The 16840-nt window shown below is 71.3% G+C and overlaps 1 protein-coding gene across 6 annotated transcripts; it reads left to right on the forward strand.

Moving 5' to 3' along the window:
• The first annotated feature begins 181 nt into the window (after nt 1-181).
• On the forward strand, nt 182-16422 carry CYTH1 (cytohesin 1). Of its 6 annotated transcripts, none has more exons than XM_074921642.1 (14): nt 182-203; nt 8530-8612; nt 9659-9723; nt 10399-10465; nt 10653-10771; nt 11104-11184; nt 11324-11436; nt 11507-11655; nt 11750-11861; nt 13155-13157; nt 14510-14586; nt 14783-14854; nt 15099-15253; nt 15436-16422. In XM_074921642.1, exons 1-14 carry the CDS (start codon nt 182-184, stop codon nt 15512-15514), a joined length of 1197 nt encoding a protein of 398 aa, XP_074777743.1. In that variant the 3' UTR covers nt 15515-16422. The 6 variants fall into 6 exon arrangements, with proteins under 6 accessions (XP_074777743.1, XP_074777740.1, XP_074777739.1 ...); XM_074921639.1 differs by lacking the exon at nt 182-203 and adding an exon at nt 3972-4286; XM_074921641.1 differs by lacking the exon at nt 182-203 and adding an exon at nt 5904-6236.
• Nucleotides 16423-16840: the final 418 nt, after the last annotated feature.

Raw genomic sequence — 16840 nt, forward strand, 5'->3', positions numbered from 1 at the left:
GCGGCAATAAACCGTCGGTGTCGGTGAAGCGGCTGCTCGGCGGGGCGGGGCCGGGCGCGAGGGGCGGGGCCGGGCGCGAGGGGCGGGGCTGCTCTGGCTCCGCCCGCTCCCGGGTCACGTGCTGCCGCCCGCGGCGGCCTCGGCGCCCTCGTCACGCGGGCGGGGCCGGAGCGGCGGCGGGATGGAGGAGGAGGGCGGCGGCGGTTACGGTCAGTGCGGGGCCGGGGGGCTCCGGGACCCGCCCGGGCGGGGCCGGGGCTGCGGGCAGGCGGCCGGCGGGGGCCGGGGCGAGGGGCCGGGGCGAGGGGCCGGGGCGGTCCGTGACCCGCGGCGGGGATGGGGCGGGTCAGCGCGCGTCTCGCGGTTTGGGCCGCGCCGCTCCCGGGTGGAAGAGCGGGGTCGGCGGCTGCGGGTCGGGCTGGGGGGGCGGGGGGCGGCGGAACCCGCGCCCGCAGGTGCCGGGGGCGGCTGCTCGCCCAGGCGTGGCCGCGGCCTTCGCGGCACCGGCCGGGCGGGGCCGTGGGGGCGGTGGAGGAAGTGCCGGGAGGAAACGGGCACCCGGTGCCCGCGGGGAGCGGGGCGGCCCCCGGCGCTCCCGCTTCGCCGGCGGCGGGGCCTCATCCTGGCCCGGGGCTCGGCCCCAGCGGCCCTGCGCAGCCCCGCTGTGCTGCTCTGCTGCCAGAGACCCGCTGCCCGTGCTGCCAGGCCCTGAACCTGCTGCCTGCGCTGCCCGTGCTGCCAGGCCCTGAACCTGCTGCCTGCGCTGCCCGTGCTGCCAGGCCCTGAACCTGCTGCCTGCGCTGCCCGTGCTGCCAGGCTCTGGGACCTGCTGCCCGCTCGCCTTCCCTGCGCTGTTCACGCTCTGTGTTCAGCTGCTGCCTCCAAGCGCTGCCTGAGCTCGGGCTCCGCGGATCCGGCTCCTGTTGATGGTGTCTGCTGAAGGTCTCACACACCACCCAAGCCCGGGTGTGCCCAGTGTGCACCCAGGCCCCCCGCCAGGGTGGGCTGAGCAGGTTGAGGTGACTCAGGGGCTGCAGGTCCCCGCTCTCACCCACGGGCAGGTTGTTTCCCGCTTTCCTCCATCCTCTGTGTCTGCAGAGCCTCCCCTCCCCGTGCCCAGGCCACGACCGGGCAGGAAGATCCTGCCCGAGTCTCGACCCTCCGAGGCAGGTTCCTGGGTGACGGCGGGTGGTTTTTTCTTGAGCGAGGACTTTGCTGAGGGGGGGGCTGGACTCTGGGTGAGATCTGAAACCAAGGTCCCAACGCAGCGAGTCGTGCTGGTGACTGTTCCCGAGAGCTGAGGACGCTGCTGCCGGCCGTGCTGGTTCACGGGTCGGCTTCCTGCCTGCCGCAGTGGTGCAGCGCGGCCCAGGAGGAGGCGGCTGTTCCGCCCCAGAAGTGGCTGCGCTCGGCGCTGGGGAGTTCACTCTGCGAGATGAGGCGCGAGCGCCCGGCCCTGCTGGTGTGTGGCCCAGCCTGGGCGCTGTGGGACGCGGCCATTAGCGGGAGAGCACTGCAGGGAGCGATTCTGGGAGCAGCCGCTCGCTGCTTCCCAGAATCCCCTGGGAGACGTCCCGGGTCACCTGTCAGCGGCAGAAATCGCCCGCTCACCACACCACGGGGCCGCACACCACCCCCAAATCCACCCCCCTCCCTGTCACAGGGGCGCCGTGATCTGCAGCTGCCCCGAGGCCCTTGGGCTCTGTTGGTTTTGCAGAGGATGGTCAGCCGAGGCCTCGGCGTGGTGGGAGCCCGGCGGGGAGGCTCTTGCTGGTGGGATTGTGCTGACGCCAGTGTCTGCCCCACGCTACGTGGCCCCTCTCCACCGTCTGCCTCAGCGGAGCAAATCCCTGGGCGAGCAGCTGGCGGCACAGATGTGGGCTCCCCCGACTTCTGCCAGGGCAGGGGCCATGCTCCCACCCCCTTCCCAGCATCTCCTTGTGGGGCAGCAGTGAGACCCAAACCCCCCAGGCGTGGCGGGACAGCGGTGTCGTGGCAGGGAACCAGCCCGGCTGCTCCTGCCCCACGGGTGAGCGGCCGTGGGGAGCAGGATCCCCTCCCGTCGCCACGTCCTGAGCTGGGCCCCGTCTGGGCGCGGGGGCTCGGGTGGCGCTGGTGATCCTGCTGCACTGAGGGATTACTGCCCGCGGGATTAAGGGATTTCTCTAAGAGACGCAGCCTCCTGCAAAGCGGCTTGTGCTGGGGCTGTCTGGGGCAGGAGGGCGGGGTGGGGGGGCTGTGTGGGGTGCAGGGCGTCCCCAAAGCAGGATGAGCTGTCAGTCCCCAGCAGGCTGCGGGATCCCTGACCCGGGGGATCCCCATGCCCCCCTCGCCCTCGGCCCTGGCTCGGCTCTTTCGGAGGCAGCCCGGGGCCGCGGCGTGTGCTGAGGGGATGGTGCCGGGGGAGCTGCTGGTGATGCACCAGCCCCTTCCCTGCTGCGGGGTGATCTGGGGCGAGGCGCTCGGTCCAGCTGCGGGAGCGGCTCCTCCACAGCGCTCAGGTTGAAGGCACCGGGACAGTGCCGGGATGGCACCGGGCTCGGCGAGCAGAGCCAGGGCCTGCGGGGCTGGGGCTGGGCAAGCAGGCGGTTCCTCTCCTGAGACGCTCAGGGCAGAGAGCAACGAGCCACGTCGCTGGCACTCAGCAGTTGCACTCAGGGGCACAGCGGGGCCCGCGGGGCCCTGAGCGGCTGTTTTGGCCGTCACAGCGGGGTTGGGGTCGGACGTTTCTGCTCTGGGCCTGAGGGAGGGAGAGGCTGATGGGGGGGGGGCGTTGTGTGCTGCTGGGCTAGAGCTGTGGTTGACGTAACCCCGGGGTGTTTGTAAACTCCCCACCTCGCCCGGGCAGGGTGCCAGGGTCGACCCGGCCGTCTGGGTGGCTCAGCATGGGAGAGCACCCATGGCATCACGCCAGCCGGAGAGCCCATGGGTGCCTTTGCCACACGGGGGTTTGTCTAGATGCCGGTCCGGGCCCTGGGCAGGCGTTTGCCACAGCACATGCCCACTCAGCCCCGCCGTGCCCCTGGCTCCTCTCGCCTGCCCTTTTGCCTCCTGGTGATGTGGCAACCACTGCTTCTGTCCCTGGGAAAGGGGAAGCGGTGCCGAAACCAGAAGGTCAGTCACATCAGCGGCAATGGCCTGGCTGCCCTTGCAGCCCTGGGAGTTTCTCCTCTGCCTCTCCTCCTGTCTGCAGCCGTGCCCCCAGGAGCCTGCCCTGCTGCCTGCCCCGCTCAGGTTTCCCCTAGCTCAGCGTGGCGCAGAGGAGCGGCGCTGCCTGGCTCCTGGCAGCCCAGAGCCGGCAGCCGGGCTGGCCGCAGGACGCTGCCTCGTGCCCCGACAGGCTCTGGGGTTTGTTACTCAGGGCCGTGCCCCACGCTCGGGGATCGCTCCTGCTTTGAGGGAGAGAGCTGTCGGTCCGGTTCGGGTTCACTCGGCGCCTCTGGGACTGGGGGATGGGAGGGCTGCGCCTTCCCCCCAGCTCCACAGCTGACCCCAGACCGGGATCCTGGGGCAGGACCCCCCCACGCACCCCAGGGCCGCGGCAGAGCGGGGGCACCTCCGCTGCCGCCGGGGCATGCCCGCAGCTCAGCTGTCCCACCGGGGGCTGGCGGGAGGCGCGGCGGGACCTGCCTGGGCACGGCGCACGGGGCCGGCTGGGCCTGTCGGGGCTGTGCCGGGACCGGTGCCCGGGCCCTGCACCCCAAGAGCGGGGGCCGTGGCAGCACCCCCCACGCCTCGCCAGAGCCGCCGCGTTGCCTCTTGGTGCACCTTCCTTTATGCAGTGCTGGTTGCTACGCGACCGCCGGCTCCTGATGCTTAATGCTCTAATACGGAGGGATAAAACCGCTCTAAAAATACCCCGCTGCCAGCCCCCCGCGGGGGCAAGGGGGCTGCCGGGGGCCAGGCGGCCTGGGGCGGGGGGGCTGCCGGAGACTTTCCAAACTCCTCGTCCTCTAAGTGGCTTTGAGCCGCCGGCCGGAGCGCCGGCAGCGGGCTGGTGTGCGGGCAGGGAGCGGCGAGGATTGGCTGGGGCTGGCGCGTGGGCTCCTGCGGCTGGAGCTCCCCTGCCAGAGCCGCCTTCCCCGGCTCCCCTGCCTGCGCCCTGCCCGCGGGCCCCGGCACCGGGGAGCCTGCTGCTCAGCTGCCCGGCACCTGCCAGGCCTCTGCCTGCTCCTGCCTGCCCCGTCGGAGCGGGCAGCGGGACCTCCGCAGCATGGGGACGGTCAGCGAGCTCTGTGCCTCCAGTTTCCAGGCCTTCCTCTGCCCCTCGGTGGCTGCCAAGGCAGGTAGGCGCCTCGTGCCCTCCCCCCTGCTCGCTGTGGGGTCCCCGTCCCCCCAGCAGACACGGTGCCGCGGCTCTGGCTCCCCGCGGCTCCCGCTGACGCCAGCAGAGAGCCCTCATCGTCTTACCACCTCCTTCCCCCATGCGCCACCAGCCTCGGACAGGGCTGAGCTCCAGGCAGGACGGGCAGCACTGGACACGGGTGCTGGCCTCACCCTTGGGAGCCAGGTCCTGCCCTGGGCCACCTGTGAGCGCTTGGCCACCCTCAGCCCTGCCAGGGCAGCTCAGGGTGGCCCCCAGACTGAAACCTGTGCAGTTAAGCTGCTGCTGTCGGTGGGTTCCGGCCCGAGTGTGGGACGGGGGCGGCTCTGGAGCGGGGGACAGGGCTGTGGAGCCTTTTCCAGCCCCCGTGGTGTTCTGCAGGCCAGCGGCCGCAGGCTCAGCTCCTCCTGAGGCCCAGCACGGGGAAGGGCACAGAGAGCGAGCGAGGTGCCTGCTCGGTGCGTGGGGCCATGGCTGCCCCGGTGCTCGCCCGGCCGTCCCGTGGGCCGGGGGTCCCTGCGTGGGGAGCGAGGCAGAGGCTGTGGACGTGGGTTCAGGGCACGGGGAGCGGGGGCGACGGGCAGGGCTCTGTGAAAGTGGGATGAAGGCCTTGGCCGGCTTGGCGCGGGGTCCCGCCACAGGGGAGGGTCTTTCCTGGAGCCACCCGACCCCAAACCCTTCTCCTGACGCCCCTCCGCTGCCGGTGGGGAAGGATGGGGCTGACGCAACCCAGGATGCGCACGCGGCGCGGTGAAAACAGGATGTGGTGCGCTGAGGCGGGCAGGAAGTTTCTGGGGGCCCCAGGGGCCCCCCAGTCGCGGGGCAGGGCAGGAGCAGGCAGCAGCACCCCCGGAGCGGAGCCCGGCGACAGCCGCCGCAGCACCCTGGGCTCGTCCCCCTGTCTGCCTACACCCGAGGCCTTCGCCCCTCCGGCATGGGCCGGCGGGAGGGCTGGCTAGTGCGGCAGCGCGGCCGAGGGCCCAAGGGCCACCGCGAGGCCCCGCAGCCCTCCCTCCCCTCGCTCCGCAGCCGGCGCTCTGGGCGCCGATTCTCCATCTCACACTGCCGAGCAGGATTTAGCTGAGTCAAGGCAGCCGAGGCTGACGCGGCCTCTCCAGGCAGCTGCCGGCGGGACGGGACGTGCCGGGGGTTTGCTCCCGCTGCGGGCACGACCCCCAGGGCCTGGCTCTGCCCCGCGGTGGTCCCGTACGGGGCGGTGGGCTCCGTACAGGTACCCCGGAGCGAGGGGGGAGCAGCCTCCCGTGGGGACCAGCATTGCTCCCGGCCCTGCTCCTGCTCCCAGTTGAGGTCCTGGCCGGCCGTGTGAGCCTGCAGAGCAGCAGGTACCGGTGTCCCCGCAGCCCCCCCCGGTCCTGCCCGGGGCTCAGCCCTTACAGCCCGGACATGCGGGGGGGGAGCTGCGGGGCAGGGCTGGGGGTCTGCTGGGGTGGGGGGTCCCAAGCTGGCAGGGGTGGGGAGGGGACCTCAGCATTGCCGTGATGAGATGCGCCGGGTCGGGCATCCTGGCACCCGCAAAGGAAGGGCTGGGCTGGCCCCCACACACGCTGGGACCCCAACACACCCCATCCCCGGCCCCCGGGCTGAGGAGGGCGAGCAGGGCCCGGGCTGCCCCGTTTCCCCGCCCGGCCGGGAGCAGAGGAGTTAAGGCACCGTCAGCCCCGGGCTCGGCGGCAGGAACAGGGTGTTGGTGGTGCTGGCTCCTGGCGAAGCCGCGATGACGCCCGGGCGGCCCCGGAGCTCATTGGCCTGGCGCAGGCCTGACTCACCCCAGGAAGCCCCGGGGCGGGCAGGTGTCCGCACCCCGAAACAGCAGCACCGCGACAGCGCGGGCACGGCCGCCGGAGCCAGTGGTGGCGGCCGGCCAGGATGGTGCTCAGGGCAGAGGGCAGCGGTGAGCTCGGTTCGGGGGGGCTGGGGGAGCCGGGGCGAGGGGCAGGCGGGCGAGCAGATGTGGCTACTTGTCTCAGGGCAGGGGGTGAGCACGGCCTCTGCGTGTCGCGGGGGGCTTTGCTTCGGGCACGGTGGGAGAGGGGGGAACGTGCTGCTGCTCCCAGAGCAGACGGGCAGATCCTGCCGGTGCCTGTTCTGCCCTTGTGCTGGCGTGCAGGGCCCTGGGCTGTCAGCAGCAGGAGCTGCGGGAGCCCCCGGCCCCCCCGTGCTGGGGCCCGGCTGTCGGGGAGCAGGGTCAGCGCTGGGACCCCGCAGTCCCGCAGGTGGCTGCGCCCCGACCCCTGAGCCGGGCAGCGAGCGCCTGCTCCTGCCTCCCCTTTCTGCCCACGGCGAGGCCGGCCGTGCTCGGGGAGCCGCTCGGGTGCTGCGGGGTGTGTGCTGGGGAAGGGTTAACGCCCTCTTCCTTCCCCAGAAAAGCTCTTGCGTCTGGGGTTTCTCTTCCTCTCGCTGCTGCTGACATGGCTGGGCCGGTGTCACGAGCGCTCACCCTCCGCCGCCGCAGCGCGGGCGGGCAGGGACCGTCCCTGGCTGCGGCACAGACCCCCGGCCCGCGCTGCCCTGCGGCATCCTCTCTCTGCCCCCCTGCCCCGGGGCCAAGACCCCTCTCCCAGGGCCCACTGAGACCCCTGCCCGTGCTGGCTCCAGCCTCCAACCCTTGGCACCAAATTTCACTGCCCCTGTGGCCGTGGCTGAGGGTCCCGTGGCACACGCCACAGCCCGGGATTTGGAGGGTTTCGTGTCTGGCAACGGGCCTGCGACGCGGCGGCCCTCGCGCAGCAGGCCCGGGCTTGCCGGGCACCCTGGGCGCCTGTGGGAGCGGTGCTGGGCTGCCCCAGCCGTGCTTGGAGGTATCGATAAGGCAAGGCCGCTGGTGTTTCAAGCTTAAATAACAACCCAGTGCCTTGAGCTGGGTTGTCTGGTTTATACTTCCTGGCGTTGGAGACTGAAAATATCGGGAAGCGTTGCCGTCGCGTCTGGAGGGCTGTGTCGCAAGCCGGGGCTGCCCCCCGCCTTGGCAGTGGGGGGGTTGTGAAGGAGGAAGCTCGTCAGAAAGCCTGAGCGGAGCCAGCGAAGTGCTGAGCTCAGAGATTCGGTTTGCGGGCGGCGATTGCCCCAGGGGCCCCGCGGCTCCCTCGGGGAGGGCAGAAGCGACGTGCGGGTGAGGACGGTGCCGGTCCCGCGGCACGAGGCGTCCCCGGGCCCTGGCACGGGGCTGGTGGCCGAGCTGGGGACGCTGCGGGTGAGTCCGGCCCGGCGGCGGTGCTGGCCTGGGCACCACGGCGGTGGTGGGACGTGGGGTCTCGGCGGACGGAGCCGGGATGTTTGGGGAAGGGGAGGCAGCAGCACCGGTCCCCAGCGCCCCGGGAGGGAGGCGGCGCGAGGGCCGAGCCAGTGGGTGCTGCTGCCATCCGGGACGGTGCTTTGGTGTCCTCAGGGGTGACCTTGGTGTGAGAGGGAGCTGCTGCAGGAGCAGGTGACCTTGGGGACAGGGATGGGATGTCACAACGGAGCGGGACGTCACGCACCGGGGAGCACTAGGAATGTCCCGGGAGTGGGGGGGGTGCGGCAGCCCCGGGGCTGAGCCTGGGGGATGGTGGCATTGGGGAGGGGCTGCCTGGCTCCCACGGGGTGACAGGGAGGTGTGGATGTCACGGCACACCAGTGAGGTTTGTCTGGAGGCTGTGCCAGCTCCAGACCCTGGCTCGGAGGGTCGGATCCAGCACAGAGGGGGCTGCAAGGGCGGCCAGGAGCTGGTTTTCTCCGGGGCCGGCCCGGTGTGGCAGAGTAACCCGTGGGGCTCCAGGTGTGTGCGGAGCCCGGTGCCATGGGGCACAGCAGGGACCGGGACAGGCACCGACACCGGCCTGGCTGGGGTAGAGCAGAGTTAAACGGGACTCGGCAGGGTGGCAGGGCCGGGGCAGGGGGAGGAGGAGTGCTGGAGCGGCTCCAGGGGCCGTGCTGGGCCTCGGTGCCCAGCCACCGCGGGCTGAATCAGCAGGACCCGGTGGTGCCCGGCTCCCCCGCCGCTGCCCTGCGGGGCGATGCCCCGGCCCTCGCATTCCTCGCGTGCCGTCGGTGGCATTTGGCTGCCGCGTGGGGCCGGGGCCGCCACTCGCCAGCCCGGCCCCTCCACCGCAGCCCAGCTCCCGCCGGGCACCAGGCGGCCGTGCCCGGAGCCTGGCCGGGAGGATTCCCGCGGCCGCGCGCGCTGACCTGGCCCCGTCTCTGCTCAGTGCCCAGTGACCTGACCCCGGAGGAGTGCCAGGAGCTGGAGAACATCCGCCGCCGCAAGCAGGAGCTGCTGGCTGACATACAGGTGTGGTGCCGGGGGGCAGCGCCCGCGCAATCCCCGTCCTGCACACAGCGGCCCTTGCGTGGGGCTGTCCCCGGGGAGGCAGGGGACCATCGCCCTGGCCCTGGACAGGGTCCCTGCAGCCCCATCCGTGGTCCGGGGGAAGGGGAGGGTGGCCCAGGCGAGGCAGGGATGAGGGGCTGCCCACGGGGCCGTGGGATCGGGGTGCAGCACCCCAGACATGCAGAGCCCCCGCAGGAGCAGGCCCAGGCGGGGCCATGGGCTGGGTTTGGGCTCCTGTCCCCTTTCCTTGCCAGCCCCCGGCTCCTCGCAGGGGCTCTCGTGGACCTTCTGGGAGCTGCTGGAGCTGCAGGGGGGGTGAGCGGGGCCCACGGGGCGGATGCCAACGGCTGCTGCGGGGAGCCCGTGATCTGCCTCCGCGCTGCCCGATGGCTCTGCCTCCGAGGGGACAGGGACAGGGTCCCGGAGGGGGGACATGGGGCCGGGCTGGCAGCCACGGTGGCCACCGCTTCTCCTTTGCCCGCCGCAGAGCTCCGGGCTGTGCCTTTGTGCCGTTCCCTCAGCCCGGGGCACCGGCGTCTCCGTGCCAGCCCCCCCCGGCACGGGCAGGGACCGTGTGTGTCCCTGGGCCAGGCCACTGCCCTGGCAAGCGGCTGCGAGGTCAGCGCTCATCGGGGACGCTCGTCAGGCGTGTCCCTGATTAAGGCAGCAGAGGCTAATTACTGCCATATGCTGGGCATGATCTAAAGGGATTAGGGGGTAATTTTGTTGACCTCTGAATCTCTTCCTTCCTGCACGCGCAGAGCGCGGCAACACTGCAGGGGATCAGCAGTGGGGTGCAGCCGGCCCTCGCTGTGAGTGCCCCCCCCCCCCCGAGCTGGCACAGCCCTGGGGCAGCACTGGGGTGGGAAGGACGGACGGATGGAGGGGCTGCAGGGCCTCCTGGGGCAACCTTGGAGGTGGGAGGGGAGGGCAGCCCTGGCCCCCAGGGCTGGCGGGTTTGGGGGGGCAGGAGGCACCTCCTGCCTCAGTGTGTTCTCTCCCCTCAGCGCCTGAAAGATGAGATAGCAGAAGTGACGAACGAGATCGAGAACCTGGGGTCCACGGAGGAGAGGTGAGTCCCCGCTCCGCCGAGCCCCAGCCCTGGGCGCCGGCTGACCCGCAGCGGGTGGGGGCCGCAAGCGGCGCAGCCCCATCCTGTGGGTGCTGCTGCGAGGGGCTTTCCCAGTGCTCTGAATTCCCTGGAGCAGGATCCGTGGGAATTCCAGCGGGAACCGCTGCTCCCCAGGTCTGTTTTTCCAAGCCTCAGCCCCTCTGTCTGGCCACAGCAACTGTCGGACTTTGTTATTCTGAGCGGTGCCAGGCCGGGATTAGGGGGTCCCGGCAGCCGGCGGGAGCTGACGCCCAGCGTCGTTTCCAATCACCCACTGGGGCGTGAAGGCCGTCACCCTCACGCCGGCCCCGCGGGGCCTCAAGGCTGCTCTCCCCAGAGCCCCGCCGCACCCAGCCTCCCCCCACGCGGGGGTGACCCGCCGGGACGCTGTACCCGGCCCCCCTTCTGCAGGGGGGACCCCGTGGACGGGGCACAGCAGCTCCCCTTTGCTCCGGGGCCGGCAGGCCGAGAGCAGCCCCCGGGGTAGGGACACGGAGCCGTGCGCCAGCTTCGCCCTGTGCGGGATTGGCGTGGGGGGTCTGGCCCGGCCAAAGCCGCTCGGCCGGAGGGGCGAGGGGGTGGGTGGGAGGCAGGCAGGTCCCTCCTGGGTGCCCAGAGCTGCTTTGTGCCTCGCAGGAAAAACATGCAGAGGAACAAGCAGGTGGCCATGGGCAGGAAGAAGTTCAACATGGATCCCAAGAAGGTACTGCGGGCAGGGAGCGGGGCGGGTCACCCAGTCTGGGGCTGTGCCAGGCTCTGCTGCCCCACGGCCCGGTGCCTGGCTGCCGGGGGGGCCGGGGCAGGGCCAGCACCCCGGGCAGGGGCTGGGCAGGCTGCTGGGGTCGGCAGCCAGCCCCAGAGCAGCGCCTGCGCCTCCTCCACCGCTCCAGGGCATCCAGTTCCTGATCGAAAACGACCTGCTGAAGAACACGTGCGAGGACATCGCTCAGTTCCTTTACAAGGGAGAGGGCCTCAACAAGACGGCCATTGGCGACTACCTGGGCGAGAGGTACGCTGGCCCGGGCCCGCGCGGGTCTCCTGAGGTGCCCTGGGCTCTCACCCCCCGAGAGACAGGACCCTGCAGCTCTCCGAGGGGGAGCACACGGGGGGCTGGGCACCCTGAGCCCCCGGGCAGGGGCTGGGGGGGCTCTTGGAGCCGCGGCTGAAGCTTGCGAGAGGCCAGTGTGTGCAGACCAGCGCAGGGCTCGAGCTGGGGGGCAGCTGCAGGTTTCCCCCCGCAGAGGAGCGGAGTCTGGAGCAGGGCAGGGAGCCGTGGGGCCGCTCGGCAGTCACAGGACTCGCTGATCACGCACCCCTCGTGCTCTGGCTTTGGTCCCGCAGGGATGAGTTCAACATCCAAGTCCTGCACGCCTTCGTGGAGCTGCACGAATTCACCGACCTCAACCTCGTGCAGGCCCTGCGGTGAGCGGAGGGGGGCCGGGAGCTGAGCTGCGGCCCCTCGGGGGGGACGGGCAGTGGGATGGGGGGGTCTGTAGCGGTGCGGGCATGACTGGAGGGTGCAGGGACCCCCAGAAGCAGCGCGACGCCCCGCTCCTCGCAGGCAGTTCCTGTGGAGCTTCCGGCTGCCCGGCGAGGCGCAGAAGATCGACCGGATGATGGAGGCCTTCGCCCAGCGGTACTGCCAGTGCAACCCCGGCGTCTTCCAATCCACAGGTGAGCGCCGGCCCCGGCCCCGCGCCCGGCCCTGCTGCCGTGCGGCTCACTCTCCTCTCTGCCCCCGTAGACACCTGCTACGTGCTCTCCTTCGCCATCATCATGCTCAACACCAGCCTGCACAACCCCAACGTCAAGGACAAACCCACGGCGGAGCGTTTCATCGCCATGAACCGCGGCATCAACGACGGGGGGGACCTACCCGAGGAGCTGCTGCGGGTGAGGGCTGGGACGTGGCGGGGGCCAGGGCTGGGCTGCCGAGCTGGCCCGGGGCAGGCTCCTGGGGGGCTGACACCGCATATCCTCGTGCCAGAATCTCTATGAGAGCATCAAGAACGAACCCTTCAAAATCCCCGAGGACGACGGCAACGACCTCACCCACACCTTCTTCAACCCTGACCGCGAGGGCTGGCTCCTGAAGCTCGGTGAGTGCCGGCAGCCGTGCCCGGGGAGGAGCTGGGCCGGGGGTGCGACGCCTCTGGGCCGCCTGGACCTCGTCTGCCAGTCCTGCAGAGGGGCCGGGGGCTGGAGACGGAGGCACAGCCCCCGTGGAGAGGGCGGCTGTAGGGCCAGCAGCCCTCCGTCCTCCCTGGGCTGGTCGGCAGGAGCGGACTCGCCGCCGATGAGGCCCTGCGGTGCGGCTGGGCGAGCGTCCCGGGGGCTCCTGCCTCTAGGTTGGGCGAACCCCGGGGTGCGGAACCGGTACCGGGGTCCGGTGTCGGAGCGTGGAGACCGCGAGGCCCTTCTCATCACCGAGTCACAGCGGGGTCATGTCGGAGCAGGCCCCGGGAGCGAGCGGCGAGCTGCCCCAGGCTGCGTGCGTCCCCCCCTCCATGCCACAGCCCAGTCCCTGCCTCACCTCCCCACGGCATCATCACCTCCGCATCCGGCTCCCGCGCAGGCCGCGCGCATGGCACCCCCGCTGCACAGCCCGGCTCCCGGGGCCGCCCGCCCGCTCCGCGCCCTGGCTCCTGTGGCTTCTCCTCTCGGCAGCTCTGGGGAATCCTCTGCCCGGGTTAAGCAAGGGCGGGGGGTGACGGGGCACTGGCAGGAGCAGGGTCTGGGGCGGGGGACACATTCCCTGGGGCCCTCGCTGGGCTCTGTCCTCTCACCGGGGGGGGGTGTTTGTGCCATATTGCCACCCCCTGGGGATGGGAGAGGGGCTTTACCCCTGCACCTTGCCCTCACCGGTGCAGAGACCCCCCACCGGGGCTGAGCAGGGCCCATCTGCCCCCCGGCTCTGGGGTGGGGGGGACGCAGGGGAGAGCCCCAGACCTGCCTCTCCTGTCCCTGAGCCAGCCCAGTGGCCCGCTGGCCCAAGGGCCCGTGCACGGCATGTCGGAGCTGGCTGGGGGGGTGGAGAGGCAGCAGAGCAGTCGTGCATCCCGGCCCACTCGTGGGGCAGGGAGGGACCCCCCAGGAAGGCCACGGGGCGGGGGGAGCCAGGCCCTGCACCCCCAAGCTGAGGAGATGCGTCCCACAGAGCCACAGCGAGCCAGGGCAGGTTGGCCCCGGCAGCGGTGCCGCCGGCCCGGCCCCTCACGGCTTCCCTGCTGCAGCCCTGCCCCACTGACCCGCGCGGGGTGAGGGGGGTTCTTTGGGGTTTCCTCTTTTTTCTTTTTTTTTTTTTTTTTTTTCCTTTTTTTTTAATTTTCTTTTCTCCCTCATTTGTATGTTTCCATGATTTTGGCTCTTCCTTTCCTTGCCCCCAACTTCAGGAGGTACGTACCCCTCTCCCTGCTCTGCTCACGCCGCTGGGGCTTCGTTTCCTTTTCGTTTTTAATTGCTGGTGATTAGTCTCATTGCTGCTGCTGCTAACCACCCGTGTCGCCCCGGGGACCTCGCCTGCCGAGGGCACAGCCCTGCTCCCGCCGCCGCTGGGGCAGGGACGGGGTCCTGGCCCCGCCGATGCCGAATGCTCCCGAGGGGCGCTGACCCCCCCGGCGCACCCCCCGGCCCGGGGCCGCTGGCAGGGGCTGCCTGTCCGTCCGCGCTTCGCCGTGTCCGCAGGCAGCTCGGCCCGGCCGCGGTGGGTCTTTGCCTCCGGTGCCAGAAGGGATGGGGACGGGTTTGGGGTGTCCTCAGCCTCTGCGCGGGGGGGCCGGGGGCGCCTGGAGCTGGATGGGAGCAGGCAGGAGCCCTGGCACAGTGCCGGGGGCTCACGGCAGTCCCTGCGCTGGTGCTGCCCCAGCTCCGCCGCCTGCAGCCCTGGGGTGCTGGGGAGCGTCGGGGCTCCCCCCGGGGCCGTGCTGGCCCTGGGCTCCTCCTGCGCTCCCCGCGCCGCAGGACCCTGCCCGGGCACGTCGCCTCTTCCCACCCCGGGAGAGGAGGTGGCCCTGGGGAGGGTCAAGCCCCAGGTTTTGGGGTGGGCTTGGCTGGAGGGCGGCAGAGGGGCTTTTCCAGGGTGGTGCTGGCCCCAGGGGTGGGTGGGCAGCCAGCTTGAGGTGGGGGGAGCCGGGGGCACGGGGCCTTCCTGCAGGGTGGGGGGCTGAGCACGGCCCCCGGCACACTCAGTGCCTCCTCACGTCCACGGTGCCTGTCCCACGGTGGCACATGTGGCACCGCTGCGGTGCCAGGGCGTGCTGGCACGGTGGAGGGGGAGCCGGGCCCGGGGGGAGCGGCCCCTGAGCCCCAGGAGCAGCTTCTCCCTCCGCGGCATTTGTGAACCTCCCTCCGACCGAAACGCCACCAGCCGTGGCCCTGGGCTCGTGCCGTGCCCAGGGTGGGACCGTGGTCGGTGTGAACAGAAAATGCCCTCGTCCCCCGCCCTGCGCCCCGAGAGCTGCCTGGCTGCCGCCGCCTCTGGCCACGCTGAGCCAGCGTTTCGGGTGGGACGGGCGCAGCGCTCGCGGCCCAGCACCCCGCCACCCCCCGCCTCCATCCTCATCCATTCGCTTTCGGCTCCTGCTCGTGCCCTGCCCGGCGTGGTGTGTGCTGCCTGGCTCTGCTTGCGCCCCGGCGCCCGGTGCTTGCCTGTGTGTGTCCGCGGGGGCTCCAGCTCTGCCGTAGCCGCCATGTGCCGCGTGCCCCGGCCGTGCCGGGCTGCGCCCAACGCGCCGCTCTCTGCTCGCAGGAGGCCGGGTGAAGACGTGGAAGCGACGCTGGTTCATCCTGACGGACAACTGCCTTTACTACTTCGAGTACACGACGGTCAGTGGCCTTCGCTTGGGGTGCGTGGGGCCGGCCGCTTGCCACCAGGGTGCCGGTGGCTGCAGGGGCGCAGGATGTGGCCCCCGGGCGGGGGCTGCTGGGGACAGGGGTGTTGGCAGCAGCCAGCCCCGCCTGTGGCTCACACGGGGGTCTGGCCCCGTCCCGCCGCGGCTGAAGCCTCTGCTTGGCCCCCCAGGATAAGGAGCCCCGCGGCATCATCCCCCTGGAGAACCTGAGCATCCGCGAGGTGGAGGACTCCAAGAAGCCGGTGAGCGCCGCGGGAGGGGCAGCCCTGGGGCAGGGGAAGGTGGGGAGGGGGTGCTGCAGCCCCCCAGGGATGCCCCCGGGAGAGGCACCCACAGCCCTGGGGTGCAGACGTGGGGCCGGTCACCGCGGCGGCGGGGCCTGGGGGCCGTGGGGGGCTGGTCACCGCGTGTCCATCCCTCTCTGGCTGTGCCGGGGGGTCCCCTCTGGAAGCGGGGGCTGCCCCTGAAGGGTCTTCTCTCTCCCAGAACTGCTTTGAGCTCTACATCCCCGACAACAAGGACCAGGTCATCAAGGCCTGCAAGACGGAGGCGGACGGGCGCGTGGTGGAGGGGAACCACACGGTCTATCGCATCTCGGCCCCCACGCCTGAGGAGAAGGAGGAGTGGATCAAGTGCATCAAGTGAGCTGGGGGGGCAGGGGCACGGCAGGGACCCCTCCGCTGCTCCCCAGGAGGGGCAGCCTGGGGCACCCTGTGAGGGTGGGGGAGCACGAGGTGTCCCGGGGGCACAACGGGCCCAGCCCCGGCCCCGCGGTGGTTCCTGGGGGGCCCTAGAGCCAACCCGCGCCCCATTCCCCTGCCAGGGCGGCGATCAGCCGGGACCCTTTCTACGAGATGCTGGCCGCCAGGAAGAAGAAGGTCTCCTCCACCAAGAGGCACTAGCAGGCTGCGCTGGCCCGGCGAGGCCCGTGTGTCCCCGGCAGCCCCCGCGTCCCCCCTCCCTGACCGGGGGGGCTGCGGGGCTGGGGCCGCGCTGCAGCCTGGCCCTGGGGACCCAGCTTCAGCTTCGCAGTTTCTTTACTGGTGGCAGAGGGAGGGGGCACAGGCATCTTGGTTGGCTCTGGCCCCCCCATCATGCCTCATCTCCAGGACACCACCTTCCCGGGCCGGTCTGGGACAGCGGCACCCCCACGCGTGTGCGCCTCCTCCCTCCCACCTCAGCCAGCCCCCCCTCCCTGTCCCCCCGGGCTGCCCCCTGCCCCGTCCCCCACGTCCTGAAGCACTTGGGGGTCCCAGGGGAAGGTGCACGGCCGGCTGCTCACGGTTTTGGGGTGCTTCAGGCGCCGGGGGGCCCCAGGGTGGCTGGGGGGTCACCGCGGAGGCCCGACTCCTGGCCCTCGTTGTAGCGGGCCTGGCTCGGTCGTGGGCTTCCCCCCGCTGCTGCCTCGGGCCCTACCCGCTGTCCCCTGCGCCGGGACGGCCCCATGGGTGCAGGGGGCACCGGGGGGGCACTGGCAATCCCCTCGGCGAGGGGCAGGGGTGGCCGTGCTGGGGTGGCCGCTGTCCCCTCGGGCATGAGCCCTGGCTCCTGAGCGGGGCTGGGGGGTGCCCGGCTGCTGTTGGGGCCTGGCCAGGGCGGGGGCCGCAGCCCCCCAGCCTCCTCCTTGCGAACACCCGCGCCCCGTCCCGTCCCCCCCGGTCTGGAGAGGCGCCTGGATCAGTATTAGTCTATTTATCAGAGGTGTAAATACTCCTGTATAGTTTTCTCCTTTTAGATTATTTTGTATGTCGGGTTGTTCCGTGCAGAGGCCTCTCCGGAGGGCGGGGGGGTGGCAGGATTTTTTATTCTAACTTCTTTTTTTTTTTTTTTTTTTTTTTTTTTTGCCACGGCCTTGTAAACTAGTGCTGAGGATCTGCAGCAAATAAACTCTGAACCGCGCTCAGCCTCGGCCTCCTGTGGTCTGTGTGTGGCTCAGGAGGGGCAGGACCCCTTGCCCACCCCCCAGCCCCAGCTCTCTGTCTGGGTTCGTGCTTCTCTCAGCCCCAAGATTTCTGTGCCCGGCCCCGCGGTGATGCCGTGTTGGATGGAGCTGGCAGCACTGGGGCCAGTGTGGGTCCAGTTTGAGGCTGTGCCCGGTCCCAGCCAAAGCCTCCCATGCCCCGGTTCGCTGTGTGAGCCGGGGCAGCCCCGCCATGGTCCCTGCCTGCCCCACGCCAGGACGGGGCAGCCCGCGGCACCGCAGCTGGGGCCCAGCCGGGGTGGTGGAT

This window comes from Athene noctua, chromosome 18 (assembly GCF_965140245.1).
Source record: "Athene noctua chromosome 18, bAthNoc1.hap1.1, whole genome shotgun sequence".
In the NCBI taxonomy this organism is placed as follows: domain Eukaryota; kingdom Metazoa; phylum Chordata; class Aves; order Strigiformes; family Strigidae; genus Athene; species Athene noctua.